The 19203-nt window shown below is 37.5% G+C and overlaps 1 protein-coding gene across 1 annotated transcript in view; it reads left to right on the top strand.

The window, feature by feature from the left end:
* Positions 1–16297, top strand: part of LOC128859764 (prostaglandin D2 receptor) — a 61588-nt gene extending 45291 nt beyond the window's left edge. The window contains exons 2-5 of the mRNA XM_054096825.1: positions 5971–6187; positions 12155–12347; positions 14460–14746; positions 14860–16297. Coding sequence (XP_053952800.1) covers positions 5971–6187; positions 12155–12347; positions 14460–14746; positions 14860–15108 — 946 coding nt within the window. The 3' untranslated portion in view covers positions 15109–16297. The remainder of the gene's footprint in view (positions 1–5970; positions 6188–12154; positions 12348–14459; positions 14747–14859) is intronic.
* The last annotated feature ends 2906 nt before the right edge of the window (positions 16298–19203 follow it).

Here is a 19203-nt window from a genome sequence, read left to right on the forward strand (position 1 = left end):
TTTACATTTACGGCACACGTAGCGATTACATCCCTTCTTACAATACACCACAAATAAGTATGTAGTGTGCCGCCTAAAAGTTCATTAATTAAGTGTTTTCGGAATCTTTATGAACGTTCATTTGTGGCAAAATTTATTAAGCATTTTATATTTCTCTCCAGTATGGCAAATTACTTTGGAAAGACTTACCCCCGAGCAGCGTATACACATTATAGGAATATACAAGGTCTGTCGCAAAAGTTTTTGGACAAGTGCAAAGTTAAGAAATCTAGAAGGGAAGGCGGCATGCAGAAGTGCACAAGTTCGAATCTCCGTGCATGAAACACCAAATGACAGAAAATATTTTTTCTAACAGTGGTCACCTCTCGACAGACAATGGCAAATTTCCAAGTGTATTTCTACCATGGAAAAGGTCCTCATAAAAATATATTATAATTATATACATATAAGTATATAGAAACGATTTTGGCAAATAATGTATTTTATTCAAAATATTTCCATTCGGATTCTATATAAAACTTTTCGCATATCAAATGACTTATACAACTCATTTTTGGAAATCTTGTTCAGCATGTCAATTGTCAGCCCGGAACGCCTTGAATGTCTGCATAACACTTGCTTTTCGCGACCAAATGTTATTTTCCAAACGGAAAGAAATCTGTGATGGACAGAATCTGGAATGAAATCTGGAATGAATAGGTGGCAAATGGAGCGCGTTTGATATACAGATTGCCATTTTTGGTCAAAAAGTCCGTTATTAAGTTGATTGATGGCGTATCAACGAATCCGTGACAGTAAACGCTTCACAGAAGATCTCGGTCGCCCGTTGTCGGCACGATTATTATCTTCAAAAACTTTTCGAGCTTCATAAAACCGTTTAAACCACTCAAGAGTTGAGTTACGGTATAAAGACACATCATTATAAACTTTCTCTTTACTTCATTTAATGCATTACATTCTACCGAGTTTAAAACAAAATTAAATTATTTCTCTAATCAAAATAAATTTTTCTCAGCTTCTCAGCTTTTATAGAACCCCATGAAGACAGTCCGGGTTCTTTCCAACAGACCACGAAATACTTAAAGGCATACTCCCTTCTGGTTTAGTGACTTTTTGAATTAGCAAAATTGTCGCATTTGGAGCAACAATAATCCAAAATCAGCTACTAATGCATATCGAAAAATACCATGTTTGGAGTAATTTGCATTCAGAAGCATTATCGATCCACACCTTTCCATACCTTTTTTCTTACATTAATACCAATCGTCCTGGTATTGTGACAAACTTTTGACATCAAACTACGAATGGGTCTGCCAGGTGGGTGCTTAGGTCATGTGAATTGGTAGCTGGTACGTAAATTTATTACCGCTTTATAGTAAGTCAGCTATGAATGACGACTTCAAAGTCAACATTCGGCAAATCTCTTCTACTTCTTCTTAATTGGCGCAATAACCGCTTATTCGCTGCGCTATTTCTATGTCGTCGTAAAGCTCATACAGCTCATCGTTCCATGGTGTGCGATATTCGCCGTTGGCAACGTGCAAAGGTCCAAAAATCTTCCGCAGAATCTTTCTCTCAAACACTCCAAGCGTCGCTTCATCGGATGTTGTCGTCGTCTGCGCTACACGTTAGGACAGGCATGATGAGAGCCTTGTAGAGTGTTAGTCTTGTTCGTCGAGAGAGGACTTACTACTCGGCTAATAGCAGATAAATGTGGAACCGGACTGGGTGGTATTACTAAGACGCACAGTAAACGCTTCTTCTTTCGGAACATATAAAGAGCCAAGTATTTAAGGTCACTGATGGTTGTTAAGGACATTAGCTACTTAGTAACAAATATAAACAGCAACCCTAAGAGCAGGCGAAGAATTAATCTTATCAACACGTGATCTTTTGGGCAGCGCTCCCTCTCGACTAACGAAAACAATACCACAAATTTCTTATGATGCCGTTTATAAGTATGGATGATACCCTTTGGACACTAGAAGCATTCGAGAGAACTACTATACGATGGTTGATATTTATATTTCTAGTCCAAGAATGGAAAAATGAAGATTGAGAGTTGAACACAGTTTTATTTTCTAGTGCAGTCGTATCAAGTATTGCTATGAAGTTATGTATATCGAAAGCATATTTAACTTATCGTCGCTTTTTTCACGAAATTTTCGTTCTTGTCTTATTAAGCAACAATTTTTTGTTCAAAAGCAATAAATACATTTTAGAAGTAACCAAGTCTAATGGTGCGTTAATATTTCAACGTAATCCTTAGGCTGAATAACAAGTATTGTACAAGGTGGCGCACAATTAATCACCATTAATTATTGACTAATTTTCTTACTGAAAAAAAAAACTAGTTTTGAGTGATGGAAATCTTTATTTGACCTTTACATTGCTTGTCTGTTTGTGTACTGCAGCTATCGAGTTTACTAGTGTCAAATATGACTGATGTACGGACGCCATTTGCAAAAATTATTTCAATAAAACCCGGCAGATGGGCTTGGCGTATCTGACATATGCATGGTATCTACGGATCATAGCATTTTTGGTCCAGTCCGTATTAAAACTGCACGCTTGTTACCAAGTAGCGATGAATAGTTACAAAATTGATTTTTCCCCCATTTTTAATTTGAGCTTTTATTTGTTTTGTACTTATGGATTGAACTGTCACCGGACACTAAAATTAATTTGCTTTGGTAATAAAAATGAATTTATTTGCTTTATAAATACATATGTGTGTTATATGGATCTCATTATTACTTCTTTTGCACGGTTTTTGGGAAGATATTTGGATTTTTTTCATCTAACACGATTTTATTAAAGTTATGGAGCCTTTGGAGGAGGGATACCATTGGGTTTATTTATGGCGTTCAATTTAATTTCGGTGCTGTAAAAATTGCCAGCTTGAGTTCTTGGCCAAGTATGATAATCAAAAGAAACATAAAAGTTTATTTTTTATTTTTATTTTTTTATTAGCGGTACAGACACAACGCTTGCCAACATACATAAATGCCTATATGGTAGGTTAAATCCTCGGGAGATATGTACCTATACTGTTTCCTAGCAGCGTGTTTTGACACGACTATCTATAAACATATAACGCATCGTTATATTCGCAGTAATAAAAATGACAGGTAAAAATATAGACATTTACACACGCATGTACAAATGCACATAATTTACCGTATACAAATCAACCAAACATCAACCATACTTGTACCACAGGCTGCTTTTATGTGTTTTTACCATATTTACACATACATATGCATATGTATGTATGTTTATGTGAGCACGAGAGCAAAGCCATAAAGTAAAGTTTACCAAAGGCCGTAAAACTACATCGCAAGGTGTACAATTATTCTTGTATGAATCGGCACAGTGAGTCTTTTCGATTTAAATTCACTGCAAAATTGGCGCATTCTATGGAAATTTAATTTGGAAATAGAACGACTTAAAAAATGTTGCCTTATAAATGTGGCGTTATTGCAAATCACATTTTTCCTAATTTCCAGAATTGGCAAACATTTTTTCCTCTTAATTTCTTATTTAAGGGTTAGTTGAAAAGTAAGAAAGAATAATAAGCGAATCCAGTTTTGCCAAACATTTCATACCATTTCTGTAATAATTTTCTACAGCATTTTGCTGAATCGTTAACGAATGCGGCATTTACTTCCTGCGCAGCTTTTCTATATGCGATTATTTATGTAAAATATGTCGTTCTTCATCTGCGTTCATTCATCTGAGATGCCTGTGGTTTAGCGATTTCACACTTTTAGTCACCTTGAATCTTCCCAAACAATATTATACATTTACTCATTGATTCATAGTGCTATTGGACTTTTTGGGCGCCCACTACATGATTGTCTTTTTTTTTATTACTGCAGAAACACCCCCCATAAGCTTTTGTTGAATGCTGCTGGACTGATTTTGTCGGATGTTAATACGTGTCGTTTCGGTAACATAGAATCGATTAACGTGAAAATGTCTACTACTTGGTTCATTTTTAGCGCTTGTAAAACTCATCGATGCACAATTGGAAATCAATAAACAGATTAGTTTAACAATTTCCCAATTTTTTACGAATTTTTATTGCCGACAATCTCCCAAAGCGAAATATATTATCACCCGGTTTCGCCAACCTCAAATAGCTAACGAGCAAGGAATGGCGGCCGCCGCAGCCGAATGGGTTGGTGCGTGATTACCATTCGGAATTCGGTGAAAGCAAAATTAATAAAAACCTTTTTCTAATAGCGGTCGTCCCTCGGCAGGCAATGGCAAACCTCCGAGTGTATTTCTGCCATGAAAAAGTACATCATAAAAATATCCTCCATTTGTGGAACAACATCAAGACGCACACCACAAATAGGAGGAGGAGCTCGGCCAAACACCAAAAAAAAAAAAAGGTGTACGCGCCAATTACATATACATATATATAAGGAATGAATTGACAGGTCGAAATAAAATGCGTTGTGTTCACATGATAGATGATGATGAAATGTCGCATAGATTTTGATTCCTATGCTAGTTAATACGCGTCGCTTTTAATACTTTTCAGCCAACCTTTACCACATATTTTTTTTATCCCAACCGAAAGTAGGTTATTAACAGACCTCTGAGTCATCTGGAAAGGTTATGAAAAATAATATTATTTGTTTGTTTATGTGTTTTACCCGGGTTGTTTACCTCACGGTCGACCATCTATAATTCCCAGTAAGTCGAATTTTTATGTTTTAATTACCTTCATCAATCCCGCTAAATATAAAAGAGAAATATTTGTCATAATTTACTTAAAAGCGGTTGCCGTATCCGAGTGAGTTAGTACATTATTGCCAATAGGTTGGGCCTGGTTTGAAGCTGCCAGCGAAATTATTTAAGAAATGTAAGCGAGCGCCGCCCGACAGGGAAAGGCAAATCGCCAAGTGCATTTATATGGTAAACGACGACAAGTGCCCAGGTCACTAAATTAATTATAAGGTCTTACATTTGTTGGAAAACGCGCACGTAAGACGATGTGAAAATTTATTTTGCGAAGGGGTAATAAAATAATCAATACCCTACAATGTTTTACCCGTCAGCATCTCTTTTATTGGCGGTTGCCGTAGCAGAATGGGTTGGTGCGTGATTACCATTCGGAATTCACAGAGAAAACGTTAGTTCGAATCTCGGTGGAACCAAAATTAATAAACATATTTTTCTAATAGCGGTCGCCCCTCTGCAGGCAATGGCAAACCTCCGAGTGTATTTCTGCCGTAAAATAGCCGCCAAATTCCATGACAAATTCCTTTGAAAAAATACCAAAATTGTCGTTGTCGTGTTATAAAATTTTCGATTAAATCCATGAATTTCGTTTTGCATTAACTAAAAAGGATAAATGAAATCTAACAGGGACCAAAGCAAAGGTTTATTGGACCAAGAGAAAAATGTCAAATATTTTCTCGACGCGTCATGGAAAAATGTTCTAAAACAGAGCAACTCACTGCAAACCGTAGAAAGTGATGGAAAAGCAAATATGTGCCTCGAATGAAAGTGATAAATTGGTTTTCAATATTATTGCTATATACATAAATAAACAAATTTACAAAATTCTTCGAATGGAGCTATTTAGTTTTCTCACTCTTTGTTACGATACTTTTGTCAGACAATTGTCGACAGCTTTCCAATATTGCCACTGTCGCTTTCCAACATTTGTCACAGTGGCTTTTAAACAGAAAAAAGAAAGAAGAAGAAACAATTTTGGTTCTTCTAATTTTCAGAAAAAAATAAAACGAAAATTGTTGCATTTGTCATTTCTTGCAAATAGGTCCCTGATGAACCTTTTCTATAACTAAAAACCCCCACCAACTCTATTTTGCGGTGTGGATCCATCTGTAAATTCCAACACACGTATACATAAATGCCGTAACAGTTGCTTTTCATTAAATAAATATAAGGATGATTTTAATGTCTGGTATGTATGTTTTTCTTCTCTTTTAGTTGCTTGGCTTCGAATAATCTTATCGGTCTACTCGGCATGCTATCGACGCTTTTGCTCAAAGTTTACGTGCCCGATGATATGTTCAAGGCTTATGTGCGTTGGGATTGTACGCTGAAAGTGTTGTGTCGCTTCTTCGGACTTAGTTCCGGTTGCATTGCGGCAGTCATGGCCATTGAACGTTGGATGGCTTTAGCACGACCCTTCATCTATCACAAGGTTGGTACGCACTTCTACCAGTACTCGCATGTATGTACTTACATATATATGAACATACGTATGTAGTTTAGCTCATAAATAAAAAAAATATATATACATATATACATAGATATACATATGAACGCACACGTGCAAGCATAAAGTTTTACAAACACACATAGCTTGCGGTGTGCTTTACGTGGATACCTACCCTACCGGACGGTGCTGAAAAGCACGCTGTGGGAAAATCCATTAGTGCCTGCTCATATGAATTTTACATACAGTGGCTCAAAAGCCTAATTGTCATGTCCAGCGTTCAATTTTAAAACAGATTTTCGAAACGATAAATTAATTTTATTTGGAAAAAACATGTTCTTGATTTATTTAGGTTGTACTTTATTTAATCACATACAAAAATTTATATTATTTACCTCTGATATTTTTATACTAAAAATAAAAATGAACGAAATAAATAAAAGGTGACAGGATTCCGTTATATTTCAAGCGCGCAGTCACTATCCACATCAAAATTCATAAAAAGCGTTAAAAATTTTTTTTTGCGACAAGTTTTGAAGTGATAAACATAGTTCTTGCATAATGGCTCCGTCAGGAAAACATACCATTGTTACATTGCAAGAAGCGGGAAAAACTTTTAGAGATATACATAATTAGAAGATGCAAAAGCTACTCTTCGATTGTAAGAACCACCTAGGCGAAGGGAAAAAACTTAGTAATCGCGAAGAACTCATGATTTTAAAATAAGTTAAAAAACCACACAGCCGTAAAACCTAATAAATTCTTTAGGGAGAATACTAACCTCATAGAGAATCGAAAGTGGTTTGTGATGAAACAGTTCTGAACTGAATTTGAGTCGAAGAATATAAAGGCTACTGTGAAGCATGGGGGTGGTTCTATGGTGTTTTAAGCGCAGGTGTCGGAACAATTCGTTTTGTGGAAGGCAAAATGCATAAGTTTGTGTATTTGCACAATTTTAAAGCTAAAGTTAAGCAAAGTGCCGAACGGTTTGGTATATTGCACAATTTTGCTTTCTATTAGAACAACAACCCGAAGTACATCTCCATGGCTGCCCAGATGTGGCGGCTCTACAACTGTCCGAAATTACTCCAAACATCCGCTCAATTGCCTCCTCTCAATAAAATCGAGCATTTTTCAGAGAAATTGTCCAAAAAACTAAAAAATTAAGTTTTAGGGAACACAAACGAAGTGAAGAAAGCTCTAACAACCGAATGATACAACATTTCACCAGACATATTTTTGCTATCAAGCTGCCAGACCACAGCAATATTTTCCAAGCGGAAGTTTTTGCTGTGGGGAAAGCAGCGGAGCTAGCCTACACTAGAACAAGAAAGAGTTCAACAATTAATATATACGTGGGCAGTCAAGCAGCAATAAAAGCAATAAGCTCATATTATATTAAGTCCAAAAATGTTCGATGGAGCAGGGAGGCCATAGAAAGGCTATCCGCAAGCAGTAGGCTGCATATCTATTGGGTGCCTGGTCACAAAGGCATTATGGGGAACGAAATAGTAGATGAGATAGCAAAAAGTGCTGTTAGACTACCTTTTGAACAAGAGAACGACATAAACTGCTAAATACAATATATGTACAATGAAATGGACGACTACATGAAATGGCGAGAGGGAGCTAGGTAGACTAATCTAACCACATGCAAAACAGCAAAAGTCATGTGTAGAACTAACGAAACAAAAAACTGACTCAATTCGTACTTACGCTCTCGCGAAAGGACTGCAGAACTATCATGGGTATGCTAACAGGTCATAATCTATTGGCTGCACAGGCGTACAAGATAGGGATTGCTAACACGGACAAATGCAGGAAATGCAGAGGATGTTGAGGAAACTTTAGAACACCTTCTGTGCGTTTGTCCGGCATTATTAAAAACGCGTTTAAAATGCCTGGGAGCCCCATTGTTTGAGGGTCTGAAGGACGTCTCAAAAGCGGATCTCCCAGCGTTTCAGTTTCAATTAAATTATATGCTTCTTCATTGATGTGGTTAGTGTTTCTTTATGGACCACCTTTGCAATTTTAGTGTGAACGGAGTATATTTTAAGGTCGCGCTCAATGTCGGAACTTCTGCGGTACCATGGTGCTTTGACAATACACCTAAGAACCTTATTTTGGAACTGTTGGATGTGGTTTTAGGTATTTTGACCGGCGCACCCCCATAGCTGCGCACCATAACTCGGGACTGGTCTTAGTATATGCTTGTAGATTAACAGTTTGTTTTCTATACATAGAGTTGATCTGCTACCCATGAGCCATTGCATGTTTTTGAGTTTTACAATCAAGTGTCATACCTAGGTACTTTAAGTGTGCTTCTACCTTGAGTTGCTCATGCCTTTATTTGTCGAAGACTTGGATAAGCATCATGTTATTTGACTCGAAAGTAGCGATCTGATAAGTGCGACTCCAACATTTTGTAGTGTGGTTTAGAAAGTATTAATTTTAGTTTAACAAGCAAACATTTTGACAAAATGCCATCGAGGAATACGCCAGAACATCTTTTCGTTTTCGAGTGTTTTTTCTATTTCGTGCGTGACCCTGTGTACCTGGTCGATTGAGGATGTTTACTTTGAAAACCAAACTGAAGTGTTGGAACTATTTTTTTTTTTGCGTCGCTGAATCAACAGCTTATCAAATAGCTTTGAGCACGCAAGTAGAAATGATATGGGTCTATTCGATGAAACCTCCAGATTTGCCTGGTTTTGGAAGCTACGGAGGTTAGCTCTCCAGAAGTTATTAGTGAGAATTTGGATGCTTTTAAGTGGAAGCTGTATTTCTGCAACGATTAAATCGAAGCCAAGGGACTTTTTATTGTTTAGCATTTTAATTTTTCTTTTTAGTTCGGCGTTTATAACTCGTAGAATTTCTTCAAACTTTTGGAGTACGGCTTAAACAGGCTTTCGCATATTACTTCATGGCGTGTAAAAACATCAGCTAGATAGCTTGCATACGGTTCTGCTTTCAGGGAATTATTATTAGCCCATTTTCCTTCTTTTATCTTGAGAGAAGAACAGTGTATTTGTGGAATTTTTAAGTATTTCGTGCATTCCCATAAGGTAAAGTAATTCACACGACGATCGTTGAGCAATGATCAAGGGAATTTCGAGTAACATTTTAAAACACATAATATTGTACGATTCTTCGTTTGGATATGAATTCTATGGTTTTTTTTGTTTTTATTTACGAATATAAAAAGGCTGAATGTACATATAACTACATAAATATAATTTATTTGTGAATAAATAGAGTAGACTATAAATAAATGGCAAATATGCTTTTTCGAAAATTTCTTAATTTGCAGTTCCGAAATTCTGTTTTAAAGTTGAACAGTGAATATTTACTATAAGCCTCTGTAAATATTATATGAACAATGTTTCGATCTTGTGCTTCGTTGCCCGTCTGAACAACGGCTGATTGGACGAGTGTGCGAATACGAATGAAATGATAGTGCAGTATTCGGCTGACGAACCTCTAAACCGACGCGGCAATCAGAATGTTTTTTTTTTTTACCATAGTTAAAGAGCAAACCTTATAAATCTACCATCCTTGGGCTGATTGGATGGGCGTGTGAGTATGTGTGAAATGAGGGGCAGAATTTTTCTGACGAATCCCCGGTGTCGTGTTAGCCGAAGTTACTCGCTCAATTTCGTTTTCGCAACGTTGTTTCGACTTTTTGGAACTAGTCACCCAATGTATCTTTTTTACGAGAGTTGGGACTTAGTACTAGTACTGCATACCAAACATCGTTCTAGAAATTCTAGTTAAAAACCCTGCAATTGGGATGCAAAATGTTTCTCATTTTTGTATCGAATTTGAAAATTTAACGTAACTGGTTTTTTAGCCAATGATTTATACTTTTACTAGCGTACCCTCGCCCGCTTCGCTAGGCGATAAATTCAATGATTTGCTGAAATTAATTAATACGAAACAAAGCAAATTATTTGATACAATTTCATTCGAACTTTATTGTAACACTTTTTGGTAGACAACGTTTTTGGTTTTTCCATCTTTCGCGTAAATGAATAATGACGATGGTTTGCCTACTCGGGAGCAAGCTACATACAACTGTCCATGAGAAAAAATTGGGTATTCTAAATGAATACCGCACATTTGTAGAGACTGTCCTTGCGCCTTATTAATTGTCATAGCGAAGGCAAGGCGAATAGGGAACTGCAAACGTTTGAAATCGAATGGTAAATCCGTCGGAATCAGTGGAATTCTGGGTATCAAAACGTCTTCTCCTTTGTACTTCCCTTTCAAAATTGTTGCTTCGATAACGTTACCCATTAGCTTCTTCACAGCGAGTCTGGTACCGTTGGAAAGTCGTGGCACATTAATGTTGCGCAGCATAATAATCGGTGCTCCAATTTTTAATCGTAAATTATGAGGTGGTAGGCCTGGCAAATCGAGTGAGTTTAAGAATTCAGTTGGATAATTTACGACATCATCTTGATCAGTAATAGTGTCCATTTACTTATATGCAACTATGTCACCAGGTATTTGATTCAAAATAGCTGCATTTATATCATTGACGTCCTTATTTTTCCCCAGCTAAAATTGCTCATTCGCTGAGCCAATCATGGTTTTTGTAATGTTGAACTATGTTTGGAAATATACTCTGCATCAATGCCTCTTTAGACTGCGCAAAAGTGCAGAAATTGTTAGGCAATGTAATCATTCCTGTTGGATCGACAGACATTTGGCCATTTCCGATTTTCAGCAATTGTTGTGAAAATTCAGCTGCTGACGGATCGTTCTGTAGTTGAACACGTACGTTTGTAGCAAGTGTAAGCGTGTTTACATGTCTCCATAAATACGATGATTTTAAGCATGCATTGATTTCATCTGCAGCCGTAGATTTTGGGATCACAGGTAAGGTTTGCCTGAAATCTCCAGCCAATAAAATCATGGCACCTCCAAAGACTGTTTGGCTTCCTCGTAGATGGATGGATTCCAGATGTTTTCGAAATATTACATGTTGGTGTTTCATTTACCTGCATATTCAAAGGCAACTTTAATGCAGAATGTGCTCTGTGCGACCGCCTTACAGTAATGTACCCGCAATTCGTAAACAAACCGTTTGAACATTTCCTTTGTTCTTACAAAATGTATATCTCGTTTGACGTAAACCCAAAAACTACTTTTGTCAAATTCTCTGAGAGGCGACTAACTGTTTTCTTGTCTGGCAAACCTTGGTAAATCTATCATCCTTGCCTCGTTTGATGTAAGCCCAAAAACAACTTCTGTCAAATTCTCTGAGAGCCGAATAACTGTTTCTTGTCTTGGTAAATCTATTATCCTTGGTCAACACACTTGTTTCTCTCACAAATGAACTGCACACAAAACACAAATCAGTAGTTCGGCGTTCGTGTATGTGTACTAAAGCATTTCTCTTCATAAAGAGCGTACAAACCTCTGTGTTTATGTTTACTCTCCGTCGAAAAAAATTTGTAACTTAGCAACACGACACAAATCGTTTCACAATAACGAAAAATTCGTATATTTATTCAAAAAAAGTTGTACACATAAAATTTCACTAAAAACACAATTTGTACAATATTTTGATTTTTTTCTTTTTTTTATATGAAGAAAATATTTAAAAAAAAATTTTTTTTGCTAAAAACCTTCCCCTAGTGGATCCCTATAATATGAAAAAAGAACGAATAAAATTGGCCTCGTATCGGCCCAAAAAAATGCGTACAAACGAACATCATTTCATTTTTATATATATAGATGATAAAAATAAAAAATAAGTCAAATGTGGTAAAAATATTGATGTGGTATTTTTTTGTCGCGGGGTATATCCCTCGTATATTTATGTATAGTATGTATGTATATGTGGATGTGTGTATATTTATATGTAGAATCGATACTATTTGTAGCTAAATTTTCTTTATGACTAATATTGAACACAATTTTCCGCCACATCCACCGCCTTTACAGCATATCACATACGAGCTTGTGCGTAAAACCATAAATTCTCTGGTGCTCATCGCAGTCGTTATCACCTTTTTGCCTTTCACTGGTTTCGGCGCCTACATCGATGAGAGTAATCCAGAAAATCCGAAATGTTTGCGTTACCGTGACGCAGAAGGTTTTTGGAATAAAACCTATTCGGTATTGTTTATGCTTTTCGGTAAGTTTTACAACTTTTTTATTGTATTCATATAACCATGTAAATTTATATGTTAAGGTCATAGTTACAATTTGTAGTTCGGAAATACTTTCCAAGTATACCGTTTTGGTACAAATACCTCGGCCGATGTAACCCAATAGGTTGTTGCGTGACTACTACTCGGGAGTGCGTAGGTTCGAGTCTCCGTGCATGAATAATAGAAACAGTTTTTTCCAAAGCGGTCGCTCTTCAGCAGGCAATGACAAACCTCCTACTGTATTTCTGCCATGAAAAAGCTCCTCATAAAAACTATTTGCGTTCGGAATCTGCTAAAACTGTGGGACCCTCCATCAGCAAGGCAAATAGGAAAAGGAAATTGGCCAGATACCCAACAGAAGGTGTAAGCACTCGTATATAAAACGCTCCGTGAAAACTTTACGGGCACACACTAGAAACACTTACACTCTTCATTTAGTTCGTTCAAAATTGGAACAATCCTAATCTAGAATCTATTCTATAACTCTCACGCTGATGAAATTGAGGGAGTTCAACGTAACTTAATTCGTTTCGCTCTTTAATCGCTTCATTTTGGTAACCCCGTCCTGACTTACAGTGTCCGTTGCTTGTTGCAGCGTTATTTACTTAAATACCTACTCCAAGCCGTTTTAATGTAATCTGTGGTAGAATCCAAGTCACCTTTGATTTCCGCTTGAACTTCACCCAAAATCGTTTTGTCAAAAGTGAAAGTAAATGGTAAAAGATCATATTCAACACTTCATGTAATGAGTATTGTGAACAAGCGCAGAGCCAGTCGATACATAGGAGAATTTGTTCACTACCGATTCTAGTCTGATTGTTTTTTTTTTTTTTTGGTCCAGACTTCGCTTCAACTTCATCTTATATACATATAATTGGCGCGTACTCCCTTTTTGGGTGTTTGGCCGAGCTCCTCCTCCTATTTGTGGCGTGCGTCTTGATGTTGTTCCACAAATGGGGGACCTACAGTTTTGAGCCGACTCCGAACGGCGGATATTTTTATGAGGAGCTTTTTCATGGCAGAAATACACTCGGAGGTGTGCCATTGCCTGCCGAGGGGCGACCGCTATTAGAAAAATGTTTTTTTTTTAATTTTGGTGTGTCACCGAGATTCGAACCGACGTTCTCTCTGTGAATGGCGAATGGTAGTCACGCACCAACCCGATCGGCTACGGCGGCCGTAGGGTTAAATTTGAGTCCATAATCTGGAATGTACGGAAGAGACTGCTGAATGTACTGAAGTATAGCCAGCAACCTTTGTGGCGCACTACAGGCGGTAACAATAGAGATAATAGAAGTCTCCTCTGTTGAGAGAGATGTGTCCAACCTCAATGAGACTGTTGAGAGCAGTGTTTTCTTTTTCAAATTTTTTTAGGAACATAAGTATATTCTGGCCCGATTGATTAATGTACCATCTTTGATGACGACGTGATAATGCATATCCCAAAAGTCTCATCGCTGATACAGTGCGATATGATTCTGCGCAAGTGGCATGGAAACTTTTGCCGACAATAAGTGACCCTCGCATATAATCTCTACTCACTCTCAGTGTGTTAAGTTATTCGCTTCAAAATCGAAACTTTCCTTAAAATGACTTCTATAGAAGTTCCTATAATTCGGAGGAGCAAAAGCGAGAATCTTCTCTTTTACTACCTAACATTCAACATATTTTAAGTAACTTAGGGACCTGAGTATCAGGAACAAATCTGTTTTAGGAGATAAAGTTAATTGTAATGGTTAATTGCCCCCGCGGCATCACAAAGAGTCAGGAACCAAAGTGTTTAACATTAAGGATTACTATGTGTATAGAAAATTCCTTCATCATTTGGTTTTAGCTTGACTTGGTTTTAGAATGACTCCATCAGAGAAAATATTGCATTTTAAGCCTAATAAAAGTATTTTCAAATCCTGTGCAGTTATAAATGTTTTTGTCGTCATTTCTAGCAGACAGCGAGATCCTTGAGTTTTAGGGAACTTACTTTCAATTACATAGAATATAATCGTAATTGAAAGCATATCAAGAATATTTAACATTCAATTGGCAATTGTTTACGCTGACTTCTGAACTCACCCCCCACTGTTATGTTGTCATTGCAGGCACCCTTTTGTGCGTCGTAATTGTCGCTTGTAATTTGTTCGTGACGCGCGTGCTTTGCTTCATTGGACGTACTCGCACCACCAAACGACACATGCACTACGATCTGGTGAATCGTGAGAAAGGCAGCATTCACCGCATCGAGGGCGAATCGAACAGCGGCTCGTCGTTGTATCATCATAGCAATAGTGTCACAATGACAGCAGACGCATCCCCTGATGAGATTAAATTCGCCAAGTTGATGGCATTCCTTAGCATCTCGTTCGTGATCTGTTGGATGCCACAAATGGTAAGCATGATGAGACTATGGTACATACATATCTACAATTGCCTATGCAATCATTGACCTCAATGAACCAATTAAATTTTAATTTATGTATGTATTTTTTCACTTAACTCTAGATTGCCATCCCCATGGCCATTTTACCGAATCGTGTACCCAAGGCGCACCCATTCTTTATTTTGGCTGATGTGCTGATGGCGCTGCATTTCACCTCAGATCCATACATTTACGTATTAAGTCGCACTAAACACTCGTACATATTGGGCTGCATCAAGCGCTGTCGCTGCGAACTGCGACGCTCCCAGAGTGATCAGAGTCGGCTACGCACCACCGTCGAGCAGAACACAACGGATTGTGGACTGAACTGAGATTCGTTGCGTGGCGCTCAGACGCCAGTGCGTATACGCATTTTATAATTGTAGATAAACAAATAATTATTTGACGAATATTTTTTTATTAATTTTTGAGGGATGTAAATTACTTTTGTATGGTAAGAATGTGAAGCAAGGCAAATCTATACGAGTTGAAGTTAGTAGAGCAGCTGATTTGTTGTTTTTTTCTTGCAATTTGGTTGTTTGTCAAGTCAAAGTTGTATGTGTATTTGTTGTTGCTTTGTTTCTTTGTTTACACTATGATTGAAACTAGGTCATTCAAACCACCAAATTGCAAAAACAGAATACATGCAAATGTTGCCTACTGAATTCACTTTCATTTTATTGCAGTTGTCGGATAGCTGAAAAGCATACCGAGAGATCGAAATTTAAAAATACGAATATGAATGGCATGAATGGTAATTGAGAAAAACCAAAAAAGAAAATACTTTGCATCTTAACACTAAACCTATTCAGATTTTTTGTTCAAATGGCACTTTAGCCTGTTAGACACGAGAGATTAAAAATAATATAGAAAAATCTTAAGTAAACGCCATTTGGGAAAATTGGAAAATGTTGGCATTTTAGTATGTGAAGTGCAAAAATGTTCTGTTTGTCCTCTATGAAGCGATAGGTTTAATGTTAGAGGCACCTAAAAAGATTGTATTATAACATGTACAAATGTACTTAAAGATATTTTAGAATTTGTATATGTATGCGTGCATAAAACATAAGTTGTATATAAGCAAGGAAAAACATGTCACAAAAAATCATTTGCCTTCGCCATAATTTATCTAAATACATATGTACAATACATACACAATTTTTTGTATAACTGTATGTAGAACGTATGTATGTATGTAACTCTGCACAAACTTTGCTAGCTTGTAAGTTGTAAATGATTTTAAAATAAATGACTATTTTTATTATGTATTTGATAAACTGGCGTGAGTTACAATAAAAGATTACGAATTTCCAAAAAAATTTAATTGAAAGCTATTTTTAGCAGCAATTGTTATTGATATGAGCTCAAAGTTTTAAGGACTTTATTATTTTTCACATATACATATTATATTAAATTTTAAATCTTTCGATCAAATGTATTTTTTTACTTACTTTTCTTTTATCACTAAGCAATAGAAATAAGTTTACTAGTTTAGAATTTAAATTTCACATGCAAACCAGTTTGGTTAATTTTTTTCATTTCAAAAATAAAAATAGTTAAGAAACTTTTGAAATAATGAATTTTTTTTATTTCTTTTTTTTTTTGTTTTTCGTTTTTTTTTTGCAAGTGCAACAAAGGTTCGTTTTTTTATTCTGACCAATAAAATATCGCCACATTTTTTGGATACATTTTACATAACTTTTACAATAGCTACTCAATTATATTATATATTATGAACTCACTTAAATAAACATTAAAAATGGTGAACACAAAATTCAAACAGATGAGTTTCCAAAACATGAACACAGCCTACAGGGTTTGATTGAAAAGTAATGAACCTTCCCGCGCGGAGCGTCTGCCAAGCGATCAACCGAATCGGCTGGTGGGGGAAAATGATCGTTGGACCTTCCCCTTCCACTAGAAACCGGTCCCAGTTCGCTGGCAACAGCGGTGCAGTCAACATCACTCCGCGCGTGAAAGCTGTTTTAAAATTGTGTTAGGATTTTGCAGTGGCGAAAATGCAGCGATAGTTGGAGCAACGTTACTCGATCAAATTTTGCGTAAAGCTAAACAGTTTGTACCTCCAGGAAGCACTGTAAACGCGGCATTTTACAAAGAAGTGCTGCTTCGGCTGAAAAACCACGTCGCCCGGGTTCGGCCCGACCTCGTCGACAATTGGACCCTTCATCACGACAAGGCGCCGGCGCACACCGTCTTCCTCTGCACCTCCGCATTGGCCAAGATGGGGGTTCCGGTGCTTTTCCACCCTCCCTACAGCCCAGACCTGCCCCCTCCGAACTTCTTCGTTTCGACTCCATCGAGGCGATCCAAAAAACTGTGACAGCCGAATTAAACGCGATTCCGGCGGATGAGTTTAAAAAATGTTTCCTGCAGTGGAAGGACCGCTACCAGCGGTGTATAGACGCTCAAGGGTCCTATTTTGAAGAATATTAGTTGTATAAGCCAAAAGGTTTAATAAAACTGCTTAAAAAAATAAGGCTCATTACTTTTCAATCAAACCCTGTACCTCGATTATGAGAACAAAAACCTCTGTTGGTCGTTTTCTTGTTACCCTGTTATCTTCCCAGAGATAAGATGGTGTGCTTTGTGCTAAGTTTAAAGTTAAGATGATGTCTTCCGCATTTCCAACATCACCTATTAAGTAATGAAGACTATTAAAAGTTAAAGAAGTTAAACAAGTATAGGGTGGTCCATCTGACGCTTGAGATTTTCTTATCGAATCCTTCGATTTTGACAGCTAATATCGGGTATTTTTTAGCTAATGAGAACTATCGATATATTATAACTATGGTTTGACAGCTTAAATGGGCAAACTGTGTTAACATTCCTGTTCAGAAAGTTTTGGCAAGTCATCACGAACCGCTTATGGCCAGATCAACGATTCCAAATTATGGAAATTTACTTTGAAAAAGATATGTAAGTCTGTTAGCGAAGTTCATAGAAGACGGCATTATCGGCCCTTATTTCTTTCGAAATGAGGGAAGGAGCTGCCGTATGGTGAATGGCGGGCGCTATCTAGCCATGCTGATTGAATTTTTGTTTACAAAGATTATTCAGCTAATCATCGACTGCATCTGGTGCCAACAAGATGGCGCAGCTTGCTATACAGCGCGCTTAACTAATACACCTGATTTATTGCAATATTCAAGCCACCATTGACGCCATACGGCCAGATTTATTGAAAAAGGTAGTCAAAAGTTCGACTGGTTGGGGCATGTAACTCGCAACTGCGATGGACATATGCGGGATATCATATTCAGATTCATTCATCATTCCAACAATATTTCAGTTTTTTTTCTTAATTAATTTCTAAAGCTCTTAAAAGACTCCCTTTATATAATAACTTTCGGGAATACAAAGGTGACGCCATCCGCAACTTTATTCTTTTCGAATTTGGAAGAAGTGGCGTCAGCAAAGAAAATAAACAAACTCTTGTGAGCAAAATTACTTGTTTATGCATATTAGAATACTAGTAGAATAACTTATCAAACTGCACTCATCTCACATCTCTCTCCATCTGGACCCAACCTGAGAAACAGCAAGTTTCCTGGGCTTACCGTTAGATGAGCTAGGCGAAGACGAACGGTGAGTACACTACATTGACAGGGCAAAGTTACTGCTGCAACAACAATAACAACAACAACAACAATTAGCAGAATAACCAACGTCGTTCAGAATGATGAAATAAAAATCTTAAAACAATACAAAGCAGGGTAAAAATGCTCGCGCATCTCGTTGAGTCGGAAAAAGTATAATACAACTGTCGAAAGTGATTGTCACTCTTTCCTTGTACTTCGTGGGGTTCAATAGGTACCTTATGGAGCCAGACTACCTCCTACCACAGGTGAAGTTGCAGGTCTTCAGGTGCTCGCCAATTTGGTCCACTAACATTACATGGCCAGTTGCCGAATCGCCAAATTGAGATCCTTTATTCGAGGATCCCTGGAATCGACCTGGCATAGGTGGTCACGTTCGTTTACTAGAACGGCTTCCGACGCAAGCTATATTATTTATCAGGCCAGCGCTAGCAATTGTTAGGTCAAGCGAACTGCTTCAGTTACCCACTATCCTGGTGCGGGCGTCGTTGTTGTTGTAGCATAAACATTCCCCATTCTTACATACAGGGAATGCTGCTGGAGTGCCAATCCTTGGCCGGATATAAATCCGCGTCGTTTCGGTAACGTAAAACCGACTGCCGTGGAAACGAACGAAGCGGGCGTCGTCGTTCACTGTGCTTAATGTCGAATCTTATATCTGCTCTGCGACAAGTAGTCCCCTGCGATAATTTGGATAGATAGATTCGCCTGCCCAGGTAGGTGCTGTCCCTTCGTCCGATGTCTTTACCGATTAGATGATATTGCACAGCATGGTAGATTCGCTAAGCACCACCATTATCTCGTTCGCGA

Source organism: Anastrepha ludens, chromosome 4, assembly GCF_028408465.1.
Source record: "Anastrepha ludens isolate Willacy chromosome 4, idAnaLude1.1, whole genome shotgun sequence".
In the NCBI taxonomy this organism is placed as follows: Eukaryota; Metazoa; Arthropoda; class Insecta; order Diptera; family Tephritidae; genus Anastrepha; species Anastrepha ludens.